The sequence below is a fragment of the Candoia aspera genome, chromosome 1 (assembly GCF_035149785.1).
Source record: "Candoia aspera isolate rCanAsp1 chromosome 1, rCanAsp1.hap2, whole genome shotgun sequence".
Taxonomy (NCBI): Eukaryota; Metazoa; Chordata; class Lepidosauria; order Squamata; family Boidae; genus Candoia; species Candoia aspera.
In genome coordinates this window covers 219,433,010-219,454,665 of record NC_086153.1, presented here as the reverse complement: position 1 = coordinate 219,454,665, position 21,656 = coordinate 219,433,010, and the positions used below count along the sequence as shown (strand labels likewise).

The 21,656-nt window shown below is 36.7% G+C and overlaps 1 protein-coding gene across 1 annotated transcript in view; it reads left to right on the top strand.

Moving 5' to 3' along the window:
* The window catches only part of SLC49A4 (solute carrier family 49 member 4), a 107,278-nt gene that overhangs the window by 58,017 nt on the left and 27,605 nt on the right, over nucleotides 1–21,656 (top strand). The window contains exons 4-6 of the mRNA XM_063292458.1: nucleotides 2,696–2,825; nucleotides 16,108–16,216; nucleotides 17,508–17,575. Coding sequence (XP_063148528.1) covers nucleotides 2,696–2,825; nucleotides 16,108–16,216; nucleotides 17,508–17,575 — 307 coding nt within the window. The remainder of the gene's footprint in view (nucleotides 1–2,695; nucleotides 2,826–16,107; nucleotides 16,217–17,507; nucleotides 17,576–21,656) is intronic.

Below are 21,656 nucleotides of genomic sequence, written 5' to 3'. Positions count from 1 at the left end.
CTAATCTCTCAATAGCCCTGTTTCAGCCACCACCCTTTGGCACTTACCAACTGAGTTTGCTCTAAGTATAAATTATATTGTCTCATGCCGCTAGCAGTTAAGTTTCTCTGAAGGGCAGAACTATGCGTAGCACAAATGCAATATGGCTACAGATCATGACATTGCAGGTAATGCTTTGCAAATTATTTGTTGCAATGAATACATTCCATATGGGTTTATTTTTACAGTCTTAACAACTTCTTAATTGAATTTAGCTTGGTACCAGCATATTTGCCACATTTTTATTCTTCCCTGAATAGTCATTAACATTATATTTGAAAACAAAAGAAATTAAACCAAAGGCTGGAACAGTGAGAAGCTAAATGTTTCTATAAGAGGCTGATTAAGATCAATTTATCTACTGATAGGCAGTTAAAGCATCTTGAGATAATGGATTGGTTATTCACTTAGGTTCATACATTTATAGGTTATTTCCCACAATTTTGAGCAAAAAAGCAACCAATAGTTGGAATTTAAACCCAGAAAGAAAGTAGATCCCCATAGAGAATATGAGGTCACAGCTATCAATATACCATAACCTAGATTTGTACAAACATAAATTGTAACTAGAGATATGTACAGAACAAGCACATGATTTCATTTACAGGCTACACAATACAATCTTCTATATTTATAAAAAATATATTTTTAAAAAATGAAATGTTAAGTTTCTAAATACTGGGTTTTTTTTAATATATCACACAAAAAGCTTAAATCTGAGATTTCAGTTGATAATAACTAGATAGATGAAGTCCACAGTTTAAAACAGCAGTGAGAACAAGTTTAGGCTAAGGCCCATATCCTTCCATGCTTTCCTCCTTATGACCTAAGGAAGGCCATTTGGGAATTAGAACCAAAATATATATCCTGTAGCCATTGATGGAGAGCAAGTTTGGTATAACAGTTAATCCCCCAGGCTAGAAACCAGGAGACTGTGGCCTTAGGCACAAAGCCAGCTTGGTGTCCTTAGACCAATCACTCTCTTAGTCCTAGGAAGAAGTCAATGGCACATCACTTTAAAAAATCTTACCAGAAAAACTGCAGAGACTAGACCAGGCAGTTGCCAGGAGTCAACATGGACTCAACACCCACACCTATACACAAAAATCCATAGTCACTTGGTTCCAGTAGCAAAGCCATATTCACAGGTATCAGATGGAATGCTTCTTAGAAATGTACTTGTAGTCTCAGTTGTCCCAACTTTCTGCTTGAAGGACAGTTCAGAGCAGTAGAGATTGCCCATATTGTAGGTATTCCACCTAGATGTTCTTCAAGTGTAAAGGTCCAGTTTCTGATTTGCATTGTAAATGCTTCTGCTGAGTGTAAACATAGATGGTGGCAGGAGTTGGGGTTTTGGTCAGAGTTTTGGGTTGCAGAAGCTTCACTGGAGATCCCAAGGGGAGATGAGTTGAAGGCTTCATCTCTTCTCTAAAATAAAAAAGTCAATATGGCTTGTACTGACTTCAATTCCTGGCTACCATAAAGAAAAGAAAAATATTTATACTTTTTGTGGTTAGGTTTCTGTTACATAGATTTCATTTGAAGTGGTTAGTTTTCTGTTACATAGATTTCATTTGAAGTAATAGTGAAATAGCCTTTCAGATATTGCTGAACTACAGCTCCCAGTACAGCATGGTCAACAAAAGTTGAGTTCAAGAACATCTGGAGCTTACACATTTCTCTGAAGCATCCAGATGATTATTCAAACATAATATGTTTGAATTCTACCTGGATTTTTCTTTTATTATTTACTCCTGTGTTTATCTTTCAAAAGTTCTTTCTCTGTACTTAATCCAATAAATTCTCAATTTAACAGACCTAATCGTGAGGAAGAGGTGTTTGTTAAGGCAGAATGTCTGTTAGATCCAAATGGGTTTTAATGCATTTTACATATCCTATGCATTCATAAAACAGGAATAGGATTTTAAGAATGTATATTTTACTTATATACAACACATATAGCAGATTTTATCTTTTGCATTTGAAGTCCGCTAAACCAAGAGATTGTTCAAAGATTTATTGTACTGTTTTATTTCTGCTGGCTGGTATATCTTTCTCACCCCTTTCTTACATTTGATATTAGAGTAAGACAGTCTCATTGCAGCTTAGCTTTAACCTTATATTTAAAACCATGACTAGAATTTATCTCAGTGTTGATTTGTATAATGTAACTGCATTGTTCTTTGAGGAAAAATTCAGGGAACACTCTTCTTCTATTTCCTTTCCCCTGAAATGTTTTTTCCTCCACACTCACTTCATTCCCTTATAATTAATTTTCTGTTGTTTGAATTTGTGGCTTTAGCTTGCTATTAATTCTTTACATATATAGTCCCATTTAAGCTACAACTCATGTATTTGACTCCAGTTTGACTCCCTTTGCTATTTTACTGCATTTCTGAGGTGAATGCCAGTTACTGCTATTGTTTATTGAAGGGAGGAATAGATAATGAGGCTGACAATGATAGTACAGGGAATGGGGACTGCGATCAGACAATATTTGTATGCTCATTCCATGAATCTAGTAAGCTACTTTCCAGATCACATTCTCTGTTGTTCCTATAGCACTTTAAAGCACATTGAGAACATTTTGGGGCAATATATCTATATTTTATTATAATCCATTTCTTTCTCTGGTTTCTTTAATTGTATCCCATAGAATTTGGCATTGTGGCTCTGATATTCTCTGCAGCACTAGCTTACTTCCCATCACGTCCTCCATTTCCACCCAGCGTTGCTGCAGCTAGCCAGAGGCTCAGCTACGGAAGAAGTTTTTGTAGGCTGCTAAGGTATGTATACAGTGGCTAAATTAGTACAGGAAGTCAGCATAGTTTCTGTCTCTTTTTAATTTATTTGTTTGTTTATAGCCTTTATGTTATACGGTGTTCTAAAGGAGTTTGTTAAATTTTGAAATTGTGGAATCTCACTTTATTATGATACAATAAAACATGTAATATATTTATTATGTTAAGTGTTAAGCTGAACTAGTTATGGACAAGTGTATCTTATAAGATGTTAAGGACAGAAAAAGGAAAAGTCACACCAAGACCCAAATGTGTCAAGAAAACAAAATATGCACTACATTTGTTATGTTTCTAAAAAGTAGGGAATGGATCTCTCTGTTGAAGGTGGCATACCCATGAGTGAAATAATTTTCTGTAAAACAAATTATCAGGAAGATTAATTTATTTCCCAGTCCCCTTTCTGGTGGTGGTTTCTTTGTTGTTGTTTGCATTCTTGCAGTAACGATTTCCCAGTTCAGCTCTTTCCATTTTCTCCTTGCATGTCGTGAAAGTTCAAAGATGACTTCTAAATAAATTCATTGCAGAGAACTTTTGTACTGCAGGTACAAAATTTAAATTTACTAACCTTTTAATAATAATAAAATAACAATAGTAAATGTCATGAGCACTGATGGTGAGCAGGAGAGGGCCCCTATCCAGGGGGGAAAATGCATGCGTAGTAGCGAGAATTTGAGCTGTCATTCAGAGAGACACAGAACAGACCCGCCTTGACTTTTGGGGTTTATCTGTATGGGTTTTCTCACGCTTCTTCAGTTTGTTAGGATTTTCCGTCTAATGTAGCAGTAATAAAACACTAGACACTTATTCCTCGTCTTGGCGTGGTTGCTGCTTGTTGGGACAGTAAACATGTTTCTGGTTTTTGATGCTTTGCTAAAACTGATTAATTATGTGAAAAGCAGTCTCATTGTTAACTTCTTGAGTTTTATAGTGGCACTCTAATCTACCTAATCTACTTTATTTCCATGTCTTTATTCACCTTATCTTTCAGATGCCTTTTACTAATATTTTTCTCCCAAGCAGTTTTTTTAGAAGTAATCCACTCATAAGGGAATTGCTTTTACCTGATCAGATAACGCATCATAAGTATTCAGCGCAGTATAAAATAGTGAAGATTTCATGATCTTGGAGGCAAAGATATTTTACTTATTACCTTTAGGGATAATTATTGTGTGAATATATTCACATGCAGTCGTATTTGTTTGGAAACTTCCCAATCACTTAAAACTTAATGAAGGCTTAGGCATTAATTGGTCAGACCAGTGGGGGTTACAGAGGAGCTCTTTATTTTGGGGGTTAATCATACCACGTAAACTTATTTTAGCCAGAAAACATGGATGTCTGGATAAACATTACATGTTTCACATCTAACAAGTGAAATTGCTTTGGATTCTGGCTTATTATTTACAAATAGCATTTTTTTGCTTCCATTGACACTTTATGGCACTGGGAGCAATTAAAATAACCAAGGAACTCTGCAGCTTTGTTTTGTTTACCGTGGTGTCTGAACTGAGATTCCTAACTAATAAATCAAAATGTGATGCCAAAGTTGTTTTTGGCATCTTATCCTTGGTTTGTTTTGAAGCATATAGCCAGAAATCCCAGTTTGGACATCATGATAAATAAATCTAGTATTTATTTATTTTTAGCCACAGATTTCCCATATAATTTCCATTTATGTGTGAACTAGCCTTAGATTCCAGGGTGTTAGCAAAAATTATTGCACCAGTCCAAGACAGGAGATGCTATTACTCTGGTGAAGATTATCTGCATCTTTGTCTTGTATGCAACTTGCTCCGTGTCTTGTTCTTCCTACTGTTCATTGCATTTCCTCCAGGAAATCAAAGTGATGTACATGATTTTTTTCCTTTTTTTAAATGTTCACAATAACTGTGTGAAGTAAACTCGATTGGGTATAGTGACTGACCCAAAATAAGGTTCATAATTAATGGGGATTTAAGCCTGGATCTTCCAATTTTAGCTCAGTATTCTAACCACTTCATAGCAGTTCACTGAATTTGAATCAATATCATCACTGATGGCAGCTTTGCATGATCAATATGAGAAACAGTATTTTTATTGCTGTGACAGCCCACAACTAATTACTGTAGGCTATGCATACTGTTCTTTTGATGAATCTCATAAAGCAATTTACACAAAAGGATTACATTATTAAGCATTAATAATATATATTTATTAATAAATATTTAATAAAACACTAAAGGTAGGCTTAGGGGAAAAATGCCAAAATTTCCCTGGGGCAAGATTAAAAAAATAGATTATGGGCTTTTTTTTTGTTTTAGATAAGTCAGTAGAAGTTCTTGTTGATGTGTATTATAGCTATTTTGTAATGCATGTCGTGTATTATAGAATCATACTGTTTGTCTACACTAACTCTTGGTGCATTTCCTTGTCTCAATGTACCATCAATGCATTGTACTTAATGCCACCTAGAATGGATGATAGATACGGACAGGTATAATCAACAAAATGCAATGGGAATGTATTTTTATTAATTGGAAGAGCATTTATCCCAAGGTCCCAGTTATGCCTCAGAAAATTCAGTTGTCATAAATCTACATCTACTGCACACTGTCTTAGTAGCTGTAGCCTGAAGACCTTGAGATGAAGCATATTCAAAGGAGCCATCACCATTCACTAGCAATGCCCCAGAACAAGGCCCTAGTTGTTCTAGGCTCAGGTTGACATGAGTATCTCCCATTGATGTCGGTAAATCAAGAAAACCAAAAGAATCTGAATCTAGCAGAATCTTTTCCCTGGGTTTTACATGGGGGAAGAAAAGCCAGCCACTGGTTTGCTTCATCTTCTTTCACATTGCAATCAGAGCAAGAAAGTTAGATGACAAGGAAGTAATCCTGTCTAGCCTAAAACTTCTATTGTTTAATGCCAGGTCAGTTGTTTCTCTCTAATCCAGGAGTTAATTCTGGATGAAAATGTTGCTTCCAGATACTCCATCTTATTTCAATGCATGCTTCTGCTAGGACCATGCAGAGATTCTGTTGTGAACTGTCCATCCCACTGCTTAACAGTATTTTTTCCTGAGTTAGCTTGACCTGCCTTGGGGATGGTATTCAGCTGGCCTAGACTTCTCAACCTCAGGATTTCAATATTCATGCCAAGGCTGCTCAGTCAGGAACAGCTGAGTAGTGTCTGCCACAGCAACCGTGCACATACGGTAATTAATAATTTATCCCACACATACAGCAGAGCTTATCTAGATTTAATATTTTGTTTGAGTGGAATTGATGACCTGAGAGTGGAGAAACTTTGTGTAGCCCTGTTTGTCCCCCTCTGGTAATCTCTAGGCTGGGTGTTAATATGAATCTCTACAAGGCTGGTGGGTCTCCTAAAATATCTAGTGTTCTAGTGGATTCAGATTCTTTTATTTTTCCTGATTTTTTGGCTTCAGTGGGAGATTCTTATTTTAATAAGGATTTATTGATTTAAATAGTTTTCTAAATACACTTGGTGATTTTCCTGTCTCCTTAGTCAGTTACTTTGTTGAAGTCCTGATTAATTTGTGGAATACTGAAATGGCCTACATGATAACATTCTGGAACATTTTTTTCTCTTTTGCATATTAAGTCAGCCTGTTTAATGAGGAACTGAGGGCAGTGAAATTGAAGTGATACTTCAGGTGTATGTGCCACATGTGGTCTGGCCCCAAAAGACACTTTTTTTTTTGCTTGGAACACCACTTCCAGAAAGGAAGGATTCGTTTCCTGAAAACAGCTTGATCACGTACAGAATGGCCATATTGGAATAGCTTAAGGAAGGAACAGAATGATTCCCTACAGTTAGATCTGCATGTCCCTAATACATGCAGTTACATGCAGATGTATGGGTTTTTTTGTTGATACCTATTTACTTTTCTGAGAGATTATCTCAGTGGCTCTCATTCTTCTTCTTGTTTCATTATTAGAATACATTTTTAAATGATTATTGTGAAGTGTTACAGTGATTATTTTTATTGTCTCAGAAAATTATTTTATAATATGCAGTATTTATATCACATGAGAAATCAAGGAAGTCTTTTTCAATGAGGTACCACTAGAATGCTGATGAGCCTCAACAATATTGTTTGTCATCTAACTCCAGGAAGGATCAATAATGGGTAATAAAGGTGAACAAACTGAAATTAAATACAGGTAAGATTAAGGTATAGTTGGTTAGGAGAAAATTTATCTCAGGGATTGAGATTCAACCTAGTCTGAAAAGGCTTTCTCTATTTGAAAGATCGAGTTCATAGGCTGAAAATGCTTTTTGTTTTTATTGTGCCTGTATAATTAGTGATAGTAAAGAGAGTATTTGCACAACTTTATTTAGTGCCAACTATAACTTTTTCTGAGAATATCTGATTTGATCACAGTTACCCATATTATTGTTACATCTTGTTCAAACTACCACAATCCAGTCTAAAGAAGAGCCTCTGGAAGCTTCATTTGATGAAATGTATTTGAATTATGTTGCTGACTTGAGCATAATACTGTGATCTTATCACTGCACGATCTATAGAGATTACCAATTACTTTCCAGACTCAACTCAAAATGTTAGTTTTAACCTTTCACATCCTTAACAGTTTAGAGCCTGGATATCTTTTGTGGTTCTGTTTTGTTCTGACTGTATATGAACATCTGCAAGTTATATATTTAACATAATTGTAATTAACTCTATGTGGGGCTACTCCTGAAGATAGTCTGGAACCCACAAAAGGTACACAATACAGCTTCCTGATTTTTAAGTGGTTGGCTAAATAATGCAACATAATACCTGCTGAACATGCTGCACAGGCTACCTCTGAGGTCCTGGGCTCAGTTTAAGAGTCTGTAACAATAGTCTGTAAAACGAGATGCTTAGGACTCAAGAACATGAAATATCATCAATACCATCCAATATGTCCACAAAGATCAGCTGGGGATATTCCGCTTGAGGTCTCAAAGGTGGTTTGGCTTACTATATGAGCAGTGTTTTTTCAGTGGCAGTGTGCCAGTTGCAGAATTTTTTCTTGAGGGAAGGAAGTATGCTTCATTCACTTCATTAGAAAATATGAAAGTGTAGCCCTGAATATATCAAAAGGTATTTCCACAGTAGAGTTATATTTGAGAAAAATATTGAGTGATGAATGCTTTCAAACTCTTTCTCCTAGCTTTATTCATTTTTGGGTTTGAAGCAGCTTAGAATCTGTATAAATTTTGGTTTAGATGTCTATTTATGTTACCTTTCTCTGAAAAAAGAATCAAGGTTCCTGAAAAGTGGATATTCTAGGTGGTAGATAAATAATATATTGATCCTTATAAACATGATTGCTGTGAGGGATTGTGCTTTGTATAACAGAAGGAGCAGGCAAATTGAAACTGCCTGATGACCCTGGAGGGAAGGAGACAGATAACAAAACCAGGTCATTGTCTTTTCCTTGGTGTGAAAAGAGTCAATATATGGGCACAGTAAAGGACATTGTTTATGTTAGAGGGTGCCAGTATCAGTAGAAAGGGCAAGCTTGGGGTCTCTTTAGAAAAGTAGAATTTAGAAGCGCCGGGTCAGTCTGTACTTACTAAGGTCACTGCATGTTCTTATCTGATTCTGCATTCCAGCTGTAAAAAGGTCATGTTATAATTTATGTTGCTTTTGTATTCCGTATGTATCATTTTGGGGCTTCAGGACTCTTTTGCATTCCTTTGCCAAGGAGGCCAGTGATCACTGAAGCTGTGCATGCCAATAAAATATACTTTATTGCATCTAGCTCCGAACTCTTTGGTTCCTTCTTTAGAGGGCAGTTTTTCCACAACATCTGTAAAATTCTTCAAAAGCGGCACGAGGGTTATTCAGAAATCTTTCCAGGAAATATCTGAAGTAGGAACTGCATAGTTCCTTTAGGAAGGATCATTTACAGACCAGTCATGAATCTTTTGTTCTTCCAAGTTCAACATTGTTTTATAACTGGATTCAGTATATCAGATCTTCCTCTATGATGGGACAACTTTTTTCACATTCATCATTTGCGGAATATATGGTTTTGAATTTAACATAATAACTTCCCTTGCCAACAGATAAGTTATAAAACTACTGGTTAGGAAACATGAACTTACCATAATACCAAAACTTCCCCATGCATTCAGTGATGGTACCCACTGAATGATGTTATTGTATCCACAATAAAGAGAGGAGTCCTAAACATTGAACGTAATGCCAATTTACTGGAAGTGCCATTAATAAATCTTATTTAGAAATTATATACCTACATACATAAGCTAAAGCCTTACGTTGTCCTGCAGTTCTCAAATGAAAGCAGTTAAGCAATATCTGAACCTTTCTAAGCAGATACCAGCTTTTTGCTTTCATTTACACAAAAGCTGGTTCTTTGGGGCTTTTCTGTCAGCTGATGTTTATTTGATGGAATAAGGTTGAGGAAAGAATTTTCCCAGCTTCCCTTTAGTGAGCATTGGAGGTGAATTGTTATTAGAAGAAAATTGTGCATCCCTTTGTGTGATTTCTTGGATCTTCTTTGCCATTTCAGCATTTTACATTAGTTAGCATTTTTTATAAATATGAAATAGTATTATCTTGCATCAAACCATCCTTTTTGTGTATGCTATAAATATAACACTACCCTTTTGAAAAGTGTGTGTGAAAATGCCTGACTTAAATGAAACTATGGCTCTTTCTCATATGTGTTTGGTAGGTCAGAGCCATTATTTATTTCAATAAGGTTAAAGAATTTTTAGTAAAGGGCATTTTTACAGATAATTTGCTACCTAAGACACATTTAGATTATTGATACCTAATTCAAAGTATTTGTTGCTTGGAGCTGATTTTGTTGGATATTTAAGAAACAGTTGTATCTTGGTTGATGGATGAATGATGGAAGTTACTTGCCCAAAAATATATTTTCTCTGTTTCTTTCATGGAAGAAAACAGTGTAAATAAAATGATTTATCACTTTTATATATGCTACTATACCTATTACTGGTTGCCCTTAACAGCAGGATCACTGACTAATGGCAAACTTACCTTCCAGTGCAGTTGGAAGATATTTCTGTAGAAGCAGAGATGAAAAGTCAGGTGGGGAGTGGCTTCCACCACAAAAGTGATTCTCATAATTTTGTGCTTTATACTGAAGCTTTTTTCAGAAGGTTTGTCACTCATGAGCACCATTTGGAGATCTGCTCATCGCTATGTAATTATCTGGAAAAATTCCAGCTATTTCATGAGACCATTGACATCCATTTTGGCAACATGTACCCAGCCAGCCATGCTACATTTGGTTGTCTACAAAGGGATGGTCAGAGAACTGTAGAGAGAAGTGGCATACAGAAGTTGCATGACAAAGGAAATAAAAAATTATTTTGTAGCAAAAATTATTTTCTGTTGTTAACTTAGTGATTGGATAAAAGTAACACTGGTTTCTGCTGTTCCCTCTCACGTCAAGCTTCCTTAATTCATTTTAGACAGAATAATATGAAAAAAGTAGCAGACCTCAGTATGTGTACTAGAATTCTTATGGGCATCCTACCTTTTCAAGATTTGGCAGAGCTATTCCAATTCATCAAGTGAGTGATGAAGATTGGTCTCTGGAGGTTGTTCTAGTTTTGACTGAGGTATGTTGTATGAGATATTTAGATATAATTTTGTAGAATTGGCATACAATCTCTGTATGCCCCCCCCCTCAGGTTTTGCTGTACTAACTTGGTAGTGGGGTGTTTCTGGGAGGGATAAGCAAAGAATGCTGGATTGTACACCAAGAATATATAATCCCAGTAGTGGCACCCAAGGCGTGAAGGTCATCCCAGCTGTCCAGCTAAAGCAAGCAGGCACCTATGTTGGGCAGCAGCAGTGTAAAAGATGCCAGTAGAGGATAATCACTGTAGTAATAATGGCCAAGATATTATTTTATACTGCATAGAAGAATGCAGTGATAAACCACTCCTGTATTTTTACCAAGAAAACCACAAGGATAGACAGTATAAAGTGATTGAAGATATAATGCCAGATGATAGGGCCCTCTGGCTGGATGGCACTTAATATGCGATAGATGAAGAGCTGAGGCCCCTTTGGAGTGTTAATGGTGTGTATAATGTGGCTAGGGTAAAGACTTTGGGACAACTAGTGGGCTGATGTTGCCATACAGGAAAAGAAAACCTGAAAGTTGCAACAACTGAATTACAGTAGGAACATGGAACGTAAGAAGTATGAACATGGGAAAGCTCAACACAGTGAAATATGAAATGACACGACTACAAATTGACATCTTAGGCATCAGTGAATTGAGATGGTCTGGAAATGGATGCTTTCAGTCAGAAGATCATATTGTTTACTGCTCAGGACAACCAAAAAAGGAGTGGCTTTTCTTTCATAAGAAGGATATAAGAAATACAGTACTTGGGTACAATTCAATCAATGATCAAATAATTTCAATTATACTTCATTATCCAAGTTTATGTTCCAACCACTGATGTTGAAGAAAAGATCTTTGACAAGTTTTATGATCAAGTCCAGTTTGAAATAGACAGAACATGCAAGCAGTTGGTTAGAGACTGGAATGCCAGAGTTGGAAATACTAAGGAGAAAAGCATATTTGGACTGTTTGGCCTAGGAAACCAGAATGAGGCAGAAAAACGACTTACAAATTTCTGCCAATCCAATTATCTTTTCATTGCTAACATAGTCTTCCAACAACCAAAACAACGTCTGTATACATGAATATTGCCAGATGGAGTAGATAGAAATCAAATTTACTATATCATTGGATAAGGAGGTAGAAGAGCTCAGTTGAAACAGTAAAGACGTGGCTAGCAACTGACGGTGCAACAAACTGCTTATGTGCAAGTTTCAAGTCAAGCTAAAGGTGAAGAAGAAAACCAGCCAGTTCCCACAATATGATCTTGACCATATATACACCATTTTCAAGCAGAACATCAGGAATCGCTTTGAAGTCCTGAACCTCACTGATAGAGAACCAGAGGAATTATTGAATGAACTTAAAGAAGTTGTTAAGGATGAATATGAAAAGAACTGAGACCAAGAAACAGAAGAAAGCAAACTGGGTATCAGAACTGACAGTGGAAATTGTCAAGAAGAGAAAAGGAACCAAAGCCAAGAAAGACAAATATCTCAGGAAAGAACTTAACAAAGACTTTCAGATCTGTCAAGGCATGTAAAACAAACATGTAAAAACAAGGATCATTTTCCAAAAGATCTCCAAACTCAGAAGCAGGTTCCAACCTCAAATTGATATGCTAAAATATGCCAATAGACAGATAATAACTTATTCAAAGATTTTAAAAGATGGAAATAGTATACTGAGATTCTGTATAGTGGAGATGTCAACATCCAAAATACCTTAGAAGATATTCTAAGTAGAATATGAAGTTAGATTAGCACTCCAATTATTACCAAGTTGGAAGTCTACAGGAATTCATGGAACATCTACAGATATATGGCAAACAACAGAAGAAGAAACAGTAAAGGCTCTAAGCAAGCTATGCTAGCAAATCTGAAGAACAATATACAATATGGCATATGGGTTTTAATGTCCTGGTATGGTTGCAGTTATGCTGGTGTGAGTCAGCAAATAGAGAAAAGGGAAGAAGAAGCTTAATTCTAGCCTTGAAGTGCAGCTGTGCTGTCATGAGGGTTGATGAGCTTGCTTGGCTGTAACCAGGACTGGTGTGTGGAGATGTAGAGACAGAAGTCCCATTGGTCCAGCCTTGTATAAAGATGTTGGGGACTAGAGCCCTGCAGGGGACACCCATCTCCTCAGTTGCTGGGGAACATGCTGCCGGTCTGACCCAAAATTTGAGAGAGAAGGAGAGGAGAGAAAAGACTCTAAAATGGAGTGGCTGGAGAGTAAAGTTGGAGAGTAAAGTTATGTGAGTGTGAAGAGCAGTTGTCGGTTCCCAGTCAGAATGGGAGAAGAGTCCATGGGTAACTTCCCTGGAAGAAGAGAAGTCACAGAGAGACAGCATGTACACCCAAGACGGGAAGGAAGGAATCGACTGGCTATGACTGGCATCTTCACGCAAGACCTAAGACAGGAAGGAGGGAGACAGCTGTCACTGGCGAAGCCCTGATCTCTGTGGAAGGACTGGGCAGAAGACCCTAAGAGAGGTTCTTCCCCCAATAAAGGAGGTGATTGAGCAGCTCCAAGAAAGAAAGAGGACAAGCAGTGCTGAGAACATTAGCTGTAAATCTAGCACATTTCTTTCTTTTTACTCTTCTGATGATCCCAGAAATGGGGGACAGCGGAAGTGAAGTGCTTAGCAGGAGAGCTACAAGGGAATAGTCTCTGGGAGAGAGATTTAAGGGGAAACCTGAAGCTGGGTAAAAGTTTGGCTCATGTTGAATATACCTGTTGTAAATAGTTTTCACTGTATATAGTAAAAAGCATGAAAGCCTCCACTGTCGTTGTTTCTCTGGGTCAATTGCCATCCTTGCAAATCAAAATGCACCTCCAGCTCTAAAAGAAAACAGTCACATTGCAGGCAACAGATTAAAAAAGGTCATTCTACATACAATCTACATACATAGAGTCAGGAAACCACAGTCCAGACAGAACAGGGTGAAAAGGACTGTCTCTGGGTGAGCAAAGGAGGGAGACAAGGCTGTATATTTTCCCCATATTTATTTAATCAATATGCTGAATATATATTGAGGAAACTGTTTTGGAAGAAGATGAGCATGGTTTTAAAATTAGAGGAAGAAACATCAATAATTTGCACTATACTGATACACTTCTGTACTCTGATATGTGAAAATGTAAATGATCTTCAAGCTCTAGTAATGAAAGTCAAGAAGAGTGAAAAAACGAGAAAAGATTCAATGTAAAGAAGACCAACCTAATGACAACAGGTATAGCAACCAGCCTTAAAACTGACAATGAAGTTATTGAAGTGCTGGATAGTGTAATGAATGCCTATTCTAAAACACTATCAGACTCATGAGCAGGAATTCAGAGATATCTGATTTATTAAAGAATAGTATGCAGGATCACAAAGAAAGCTGAGAATGATAAAAGCGCGCCAAACGCAAACTAAAAACCCTCGGTGCAAATGAGATCCCTCCCCCCGTAGAATCTTCCCAAGTTCACAATCCCAGGTGCTCTTAACGGCTTCTGATGGTCTGTGGGAAAGGTCCTTGAACAGAGAACATAACCCAAACACCTTCCATTGAAATGAACATAGATACAGAGCTTGGTACAAGGTTTCACAGCAGCTCCCTCCCTAACAGAAACGTGTGTCAGCACCATGGCATGTGAAACATTACGATGTACAGTGTACATTGAAACAGTGAACATGACAGGTAACTTCTGCTTTTTAGAATTGACTATCAACAGTAAAGGAACCAGCTGTCAAGAAATAAACCATGGATTAGCACTTGGTAGAGTAGCCACAAAAGCATTGGGAAGATATTCAGAAGCCATGGTGTCTCTATACCAACAAATCATGCAGATTCATGCAAGCAGTAGTTTCCCTTGTGATACTCTATGGAAGCAAAGTTGGACTTTGAAGAAGCAAGATAGAGCATTTACACTTTTGAATGTTGGTGTTGGAGAAGACTCATGAGAAAGAAAACAAACAAAATGGATCCTAGAACAAATGAATCCAGTGTTCTCACTTGAGGCATAAATAACCAGGCTCAAACTCTCATACTTTGGACACATTATGTGAAGACCTAGTTCTCTTGAGTAGTTTATAGTGCTGGGAAACATGGAAGTAAAGAGAAAAAAAGGATGCCTAGCAGCAAAGTGGATGGACTCAGTTACAACAGTGATGGGTGTACTGTTGGAAGACCCAAAGGTTGGAGAAGGTCTATCTGTGTAGTTGCTAAGAGTTAACAATGACATGATGGCTCATTATCATCATCATCATCATCATCATCATCATCATCAATCTCTATATGCACCAAATATAAAATATTTGAATCTAATGAAAGTATGTATTATGTTTGTACCTCTGAAACATGAGATGGGCAGTGAAGAAATATAGATAGATAGATAGATAGATAGATAGATAGATAGATAGATAGATAGATAGATAGATAGATAGATAGATAGATATTGTCTGCATGTTTTTACTTCACATGGTTGTAGCATGATGAATTTTGAGCTCATTTTATATATATATCAAATGGATGAAATATTTGTGGCTCATGGGTGTCTAGCGTAAGGCAGATTTTCAAATTTTGCACCGTATCCAAATACAGGGAACAACAGGGTGTTGGGTTACTTTGTACAACTATTAAAATTACATGTTGAGATCAGATCACTGGAGAGGAAGCATAGTTTATCCGTGTGCAGTCTCTCTTTAAATTTGTTCCCTCCATGTGGATGCCTTTTCCAGGCATCTAATAAGTTGTGGCATACTGTTTCCTTGCTCTGCCTGAAAGGCCTCAGATTTACACACAAATAATTACTTTGGAACCCCAGCTCGGATCCTCAGCCAGTTTGCCCTTTAGAGCAAATGCCCTCCTGACAGCCTGCCTTACAAGCTATGCATCTACAGGAGGGTGAAGGGAAGGAGAACAAAGCACTACCTGATACCATCACCAGACTATATTGCAGTCCATATTTCATGGATGATTGAAAGGAAGAACCTCTCAGAGAGGGAATACAAATGGGGCAGCAGGCAGGAGTTTGTTCTTCTTTTTCCATTCAGTCTGACGTACAGTTAAAGAACTGAGATGTGTGTGTCATATAAACAGTAAATGAAATTGAAAAACATTTGAATGCACAGCTTTTATCAGTTACTGGACTGGTTCTCATTGTTTCTACATGTGGTAGTATTCAGATAGTTCAGTAAAAAGCCAATGTAAATTCTGTCAACCATAAAACAAAACAGAAGCTGAGCTCAAAGTTTGAAGAAGAAACATATTTTACAAATTACATCTCTGAAATGTGGTTAATCCTTTTCAAATATGATAACTGAAAACAAGAGCCCGTCAACAGCAACATTAAGTAAAACAGCAAAATACTGTACTAATTGGTTTTGCCTCAGCACAGTCATGTTCCTGAAGTGAGCCAAAGATAATTTAGACTAAATTGCCTGTTAGAATGCTGTACTATCCACTTGTAGCCTCCAGGAAAATCTACACATATCACAAATGCTGCTTCATAGCTCCAGATAAATTAAGCAAAGTTTCACCAACTATAACTTTATGCTGCCCAATTTAGTGTCTGTTGTTTCCTTGAGGATTCATAGGAGGAGGAAAGTGTTGCTCTGTTGGCAAACCTGTTTCTATTTTTTTACTTTCTAGTAATCCTCGGTTTTTGATGATTGCTCTGGCCTATGCAATACCACTGGGTGTTTTCTCAGGATGGTCCGGTGTTCTTGATTGGATATTAACTCCAGTTCACATAAGCCAAGTATGTGTATATATGTATTTTGCTTTATTTATCGTTTGCTCACAAAAGATTGGTTTTGTGATTTAGAACTAAAATAACAAGCAGAATGAATGATATCCTGTGAAAGTTAAAAGTGGTCTTGTAGAACTTGTTCAAGGTATATTCGAGAGCTGCTTCATATCTGAATATTCGACTTTGGAACAAGCTTGAACCTTATTTTGTTGGCCTCAAGGAGAGAGAGAGTAATTTCAAATTTCACTGCTGGTTCACAAGTGTGAATTTGAAATATATCTCACATTAATCCATAAAATTGTAATTGGGATGACAAGAGGTTCTAATTGTAAGGTAACTCTTATTTTAAGGACAACCCTATCCATTCCAATATTATGCCTTACCACCAAGGTATTTTACATGAGCAAATGCCAAAGGTTTCTGAGGGCTGCCATGTCAACACTGGACCTTTTGAAATCAAGAACCTCCCAAAATACATATTAGAGGTAGAGCTTTGTAGAGGATTTTTAATCAAGAACAGGGTGAGGTAGAGGTGTCCATCTAACTGGAATTGAGCTAGAAGCACCCTGAATTGTTTCATTACTGTGTTTGTGTTTTACCTCAAGTTGGTGCAAATAGTTGTATTTTCAGGATATTAAACATGAGTAGATGGATATCATAGGATGAGAACAAGAGGAAAAAATAGGTATCACTGCCCACTGGTTTGAGATGGGCGGCTATACAAATTGAATGAATGAATGAATCAATCAATCAATCAATCAATCAATGAAATGAGTGTTGTTTTGAGAAAGTTAAAGTGGCAGGAAGATAAAAAAACTTCTCTATCTATAGATCATATTCATAATACGTTACAATGAAATTGATTGGCAATATATTCAGGGGCATCTGCAGGATCTGATGCTTTCATCGAATTGTCACACCCTTGCAGTGTAAGCTCTGCCCCTTCTGTATGTGCACGCAATGTGTCAATTGTCACGATGCACATATGAAAAGGACAGACTCCTCCTTCGCCCTGTGGATGCCTCTGAATAGACTGAAGTCAAACTAAAGAGAGTATTTCTTCATTCACCAAGTGTGTTAACTTGTATTTACTTTCTCAAAAGGGGATGATGTATGCTTCCTTAGATGGTTTAAAAAGAGATTAGACAAATTAATTGATAAGTCAGTCAATTGCTAAATAGAAACTTTTTTCTTCAGAGCTGTACTCCAAAATAGTTAATATACAAATAGCAAATATCAACCAATTACCTTCTGTTTTGCTAAAAACAACACTGTATTTCTTTATCTTGTTTTTTTCCAGGTGGATGCAGGTTGGATTGGATTTTGGTCCATTGTAGGAGGCTGTGTTGTTGGCATAGCACTAGCAAGGTAAGTTTTACTTTTTTCTCTTTTATTTTCCTTCACTGAAATTGTGTTTTAGTTATAAAACGATACCCCCTGAAATCATTTCCTCTCATCCATGACAATTGTAAAAAGAACAAATCATTTTCTATAGGTTAGAAATATGCTCATCGTCTATCTAGAGTAGTAATTTGTGTGGTTCATCATTTTTTAAAGTCCGTGAATGCTGAAAATTCCATTTGTTCAGTCATCAAACTAAGCAGGGCGTATTATTGTGTTTGACAAAGGTGGAAGAACACTTAGATAGAGTAATGAAGGAACGATTGGTATTTTACTCCTGTTTGCTTTCATCTCTTCCATTACAGTTGTGATTGATTCTTTGGGAGAATTGGATATTATGGGGCTGGGTTGAATGTTACAGTGAATTATTTAAAGATCTTGTGAGAGTCTTTCTAGTATTTCCATTAATGTAAGCAACTGGCTATGTTGTGAACTTCTGAATATTAGCAACAGCAGAGTGCTTAATACAAAAGAAGTTTAGATATAGAGGATGTTATAATGACTTCTGACAGCTATCAGTTTGCTCCCAAATTATATTAGTCATATAAATGGATAAGCTTAATGAACTCTCATGCAAAAATGAATTAATACACTTAAAAATCTAAATAATATATGATTATGATCAAATAGTGAAATCATGGTTGAGTAAACCACATATCCACAAGATGTGTATGCCGGCATGGAACCTTATTCTGTATTTCACAAGAGTAAGCCAGCTAGAAACGTTCATTTAACCACACCTTCTCTTTCCTTCCAGATCAGATACTATGATTAATTTTTCCAAGCTGGCTAGGATTATAAGCCAGCTTTAAACTATGATTAAATTTAGCTTGTGAATCTTAATTTGTTTGGAAGCTATTGATTGTAGTTCCTCATCTGGATATAATGGGAAGTAGTGACTAAATGTGGTTTTACTGGCTCTTTTCCTTGCCCAAAGAGAGGAGTGAAATGGCAGGAAAGCTTATATAGGATTCAGTGCTGCTCATGTGAATGTATAGCTTAGCTTAAGGGTGGCCAACTGCAGCCTGCTTTTAGCTCCTTAGTGCCCTCTATAAGATAATTGCTGGAAGCTACCACCATAGTTTCCCATCACATTTTAAAACTGTGGTGTAAGCCTGAAAATGGATATATCACAATGAAATTTTTTTTAAAAACCCTCCCCAAAGTCACATGACAAAAACAAAAACCCTACCTACTAGTTGAAGTGGTCCTTCCCATTTTATGGCCCTCAGCTTCCTCTCCAATTTGAAGTCCATGGCCACGAAGGAATGTTCTTCCCTAGCTTTGCAGAACACTGTGTTAGAACTGAATGTGATGAAACCCACATTCAAATAACTGAGAGCTGCAAAACTTTCCAGATCAATATTTTGCAGCATGATATATTTGTTGTACAGTTGATGACACAAAGAACTAATTTTGAACTATGAAACTCTTTATGGGTTTTTTGTATGTGTCTGTCTCCTTTTTTGAATGTGTCTGTCTTTTGAGATTATTTTCAGAGGTCTACCCAGGAGCTATCCTTAGGAACCCATTGTGTGCCCTAAAAGGCCTATTGTTTAAGCATCAAAAATTAAATTAAATTAAATTAAATTAAATTAAATTAAATTAAAAATAGGTGGGAGCATTAGGTATGTATTCTGCCTTTTGCTAACAAAAAATAAAGGCAGGATAAATCAAATAAGTAAATATCATATTAAGCATTTCATTTTCCTGTGTTTTTAATGACTAGTTGCTGCTTTATATTTTTGTTTCTTCCTTTCTGATTGTTGTATCTTTATCCTTTTTCATCAAACTTTGATCAGCTTTTTTGTTCAGTTTTTTGTTAAACTTTCAAAACAATGATTCATCATTTATTTTGTTATTGCTTGTTTTAGTTTATGGTTTTAAGCCCCTTTCACATTCTTTTGTGTTGGAACATGAAATAGGAATGCTCTAAATACATTAAGTAAACATATGATTCAAATGAATTGATTTGATTTGATTAGATTTATTGGACTTGATGGTTGTGATAATGTTTACACAGTGAGATAATTTAAAAGTGCCTCATTATATCACATGGATAACATAATAGGCTATGATTCTTGTTATACTGTACTGCATAATTACTAATTCTGTAATTGTCAAGCCATAGGAAGCATCTGCATTTTCTTCTGTGGAACAAAGTAAAAAGGGATGTGTGTGGGTACATGTATGAGAGAGAGATTCTGCTTTCCCTTGTGAAGCACTTCTGGGTGTTCCTGTATATGTGTGCCTTGAGACGCACAGGGTGAGTCCTTCTGCTCCGGGTCAGAAGGCCAGGAGGAGGAAGGGAGGGGAGCATCACATGGAGCAGTCAGCAGTATTTCGGGATGCTCCCAAACATCTGTCCCATAGAGATGCCTGGGAAGAACTTTATTCTGGATTTTTTTCTCCACAGCCCCAAGCTGAATGTGGCTGATTTTCAAACTTAGTCTTTCTTTTGCTAGCTTTTCCTAAACAAACCAAGTCTGGTCCCGTTGGGTTGTGTTTTCAGAGAGTTATCCTGCTGATGGATGGACGGAGTTCTGAACTCCTTTATATAATTTCCTTTCAACATTCTATTGGGCTTGAAAGAATAATACTGGCACTTTAGGAAAAGAGGCACTGCTTGCTTCATTCGCAGTCTCTGTTGGCCTGAAACCTTGAATAAATTAGCCATGAGGAAATGCACACTTCAACTGAAAAATGGTTGCTTTTGACATGTGTTTAAGATATGTTTAAATGCATTTGCCTATATGAAAATTAAAAATATTAACCTGTTCATTCCTGCTGCTATATAGCAACAATTCTGATACAGGATTTTTTTAAATTATTAAGGCCTGATATGGTTTGTGTTGGTTGGGAGTAGCTAGACTTAGTTTACAGATTAGTAAACTAAGTTTATGGAAATAATGTAAATACGTTATACCTAAGTAGAAAAACATGAACACCATGTCAGATTTGGTGGTAAACTGTAAGGGTTTATCATAGCTCCATGGATGTGCAGAAAAGCTACACTGCTGCCTAATTTCAGATATCACAAGACAAATCCTGTTTTTTCTTTAGGGGTCCTTACTACAGCAGCCCTCTGTTGTATGTATGTAGGTGTGCACTTAATATAAAAATTAAAAAGTGAAGGAGATGTAAGAGTGCTAGGAACAGTTGTAACAGCACAGTTTCTTTCTTTGTTGAAATAAGGCGGTTCTGACAAAATGATAGGTAACTAGTTAAAGATTTCCATTTTAGAGGCTGTCTCACTCATTGTTCTGTAAAGATTGTCATCAGTTTACATGAACAGTCAATGAGTTTGGTAACCAAAATATATACACTCAATCCTTGTTATCCGTGCATTCTGTTTCCGTGGATTTGTTTATACGCTTCTATAAAAGTGTAACCCATTTTTCTTCAATTGCCTTCTCAACACAACTATATCCGGCCATGCACAGTAGGGAAAAAAGTCTGAGAGCCTTACTGCGCAGCCCTGACATGAGCTACACCAGGGTTTCTCAACCAGGGTTCCTTGGAACCCTAGGGTTCTGCGAGAGGTCACTAGGGGTTGCCTGGGAGATCACGATTTATTCAAAAATGTTTCAAATTTGGGCAACTTCACATTAAAGAGGTAAGTTTCATTCTTTATTTTCAGTTTAAGAACACTGTTAATGCATACTATATATACAGGCCTACCCATGAAACGAATATGATAATTTTGTAACTTCTGGCCTATATTTGAGCCTGAATGTGCAGGGGTTCCTCGAAGCCTGAAAAATATTTCAAGGGTTCCTCCAGGGTCAAAAAGGTGAGGAAGGCTGAGCTGTACTAAGGGAAACCACATTCTTGTGGTTGTGATACTTATTGTGTTAGGGGAGGTGCCAGAATCATCAGCCTGATAGCACACGTTTTTTGTAGCTCCTGCCACTCTAAAATAGATTAAATTATTTTTAGTATTTTTTAGTATACCTTTTTTCTTTTTTCCCTTTTTAGTAGTTTTAGACTTATTTTAATTTTAGTAACTTTGGATAAGAAGACTTTGAAGATAAACACTCATTTAAAG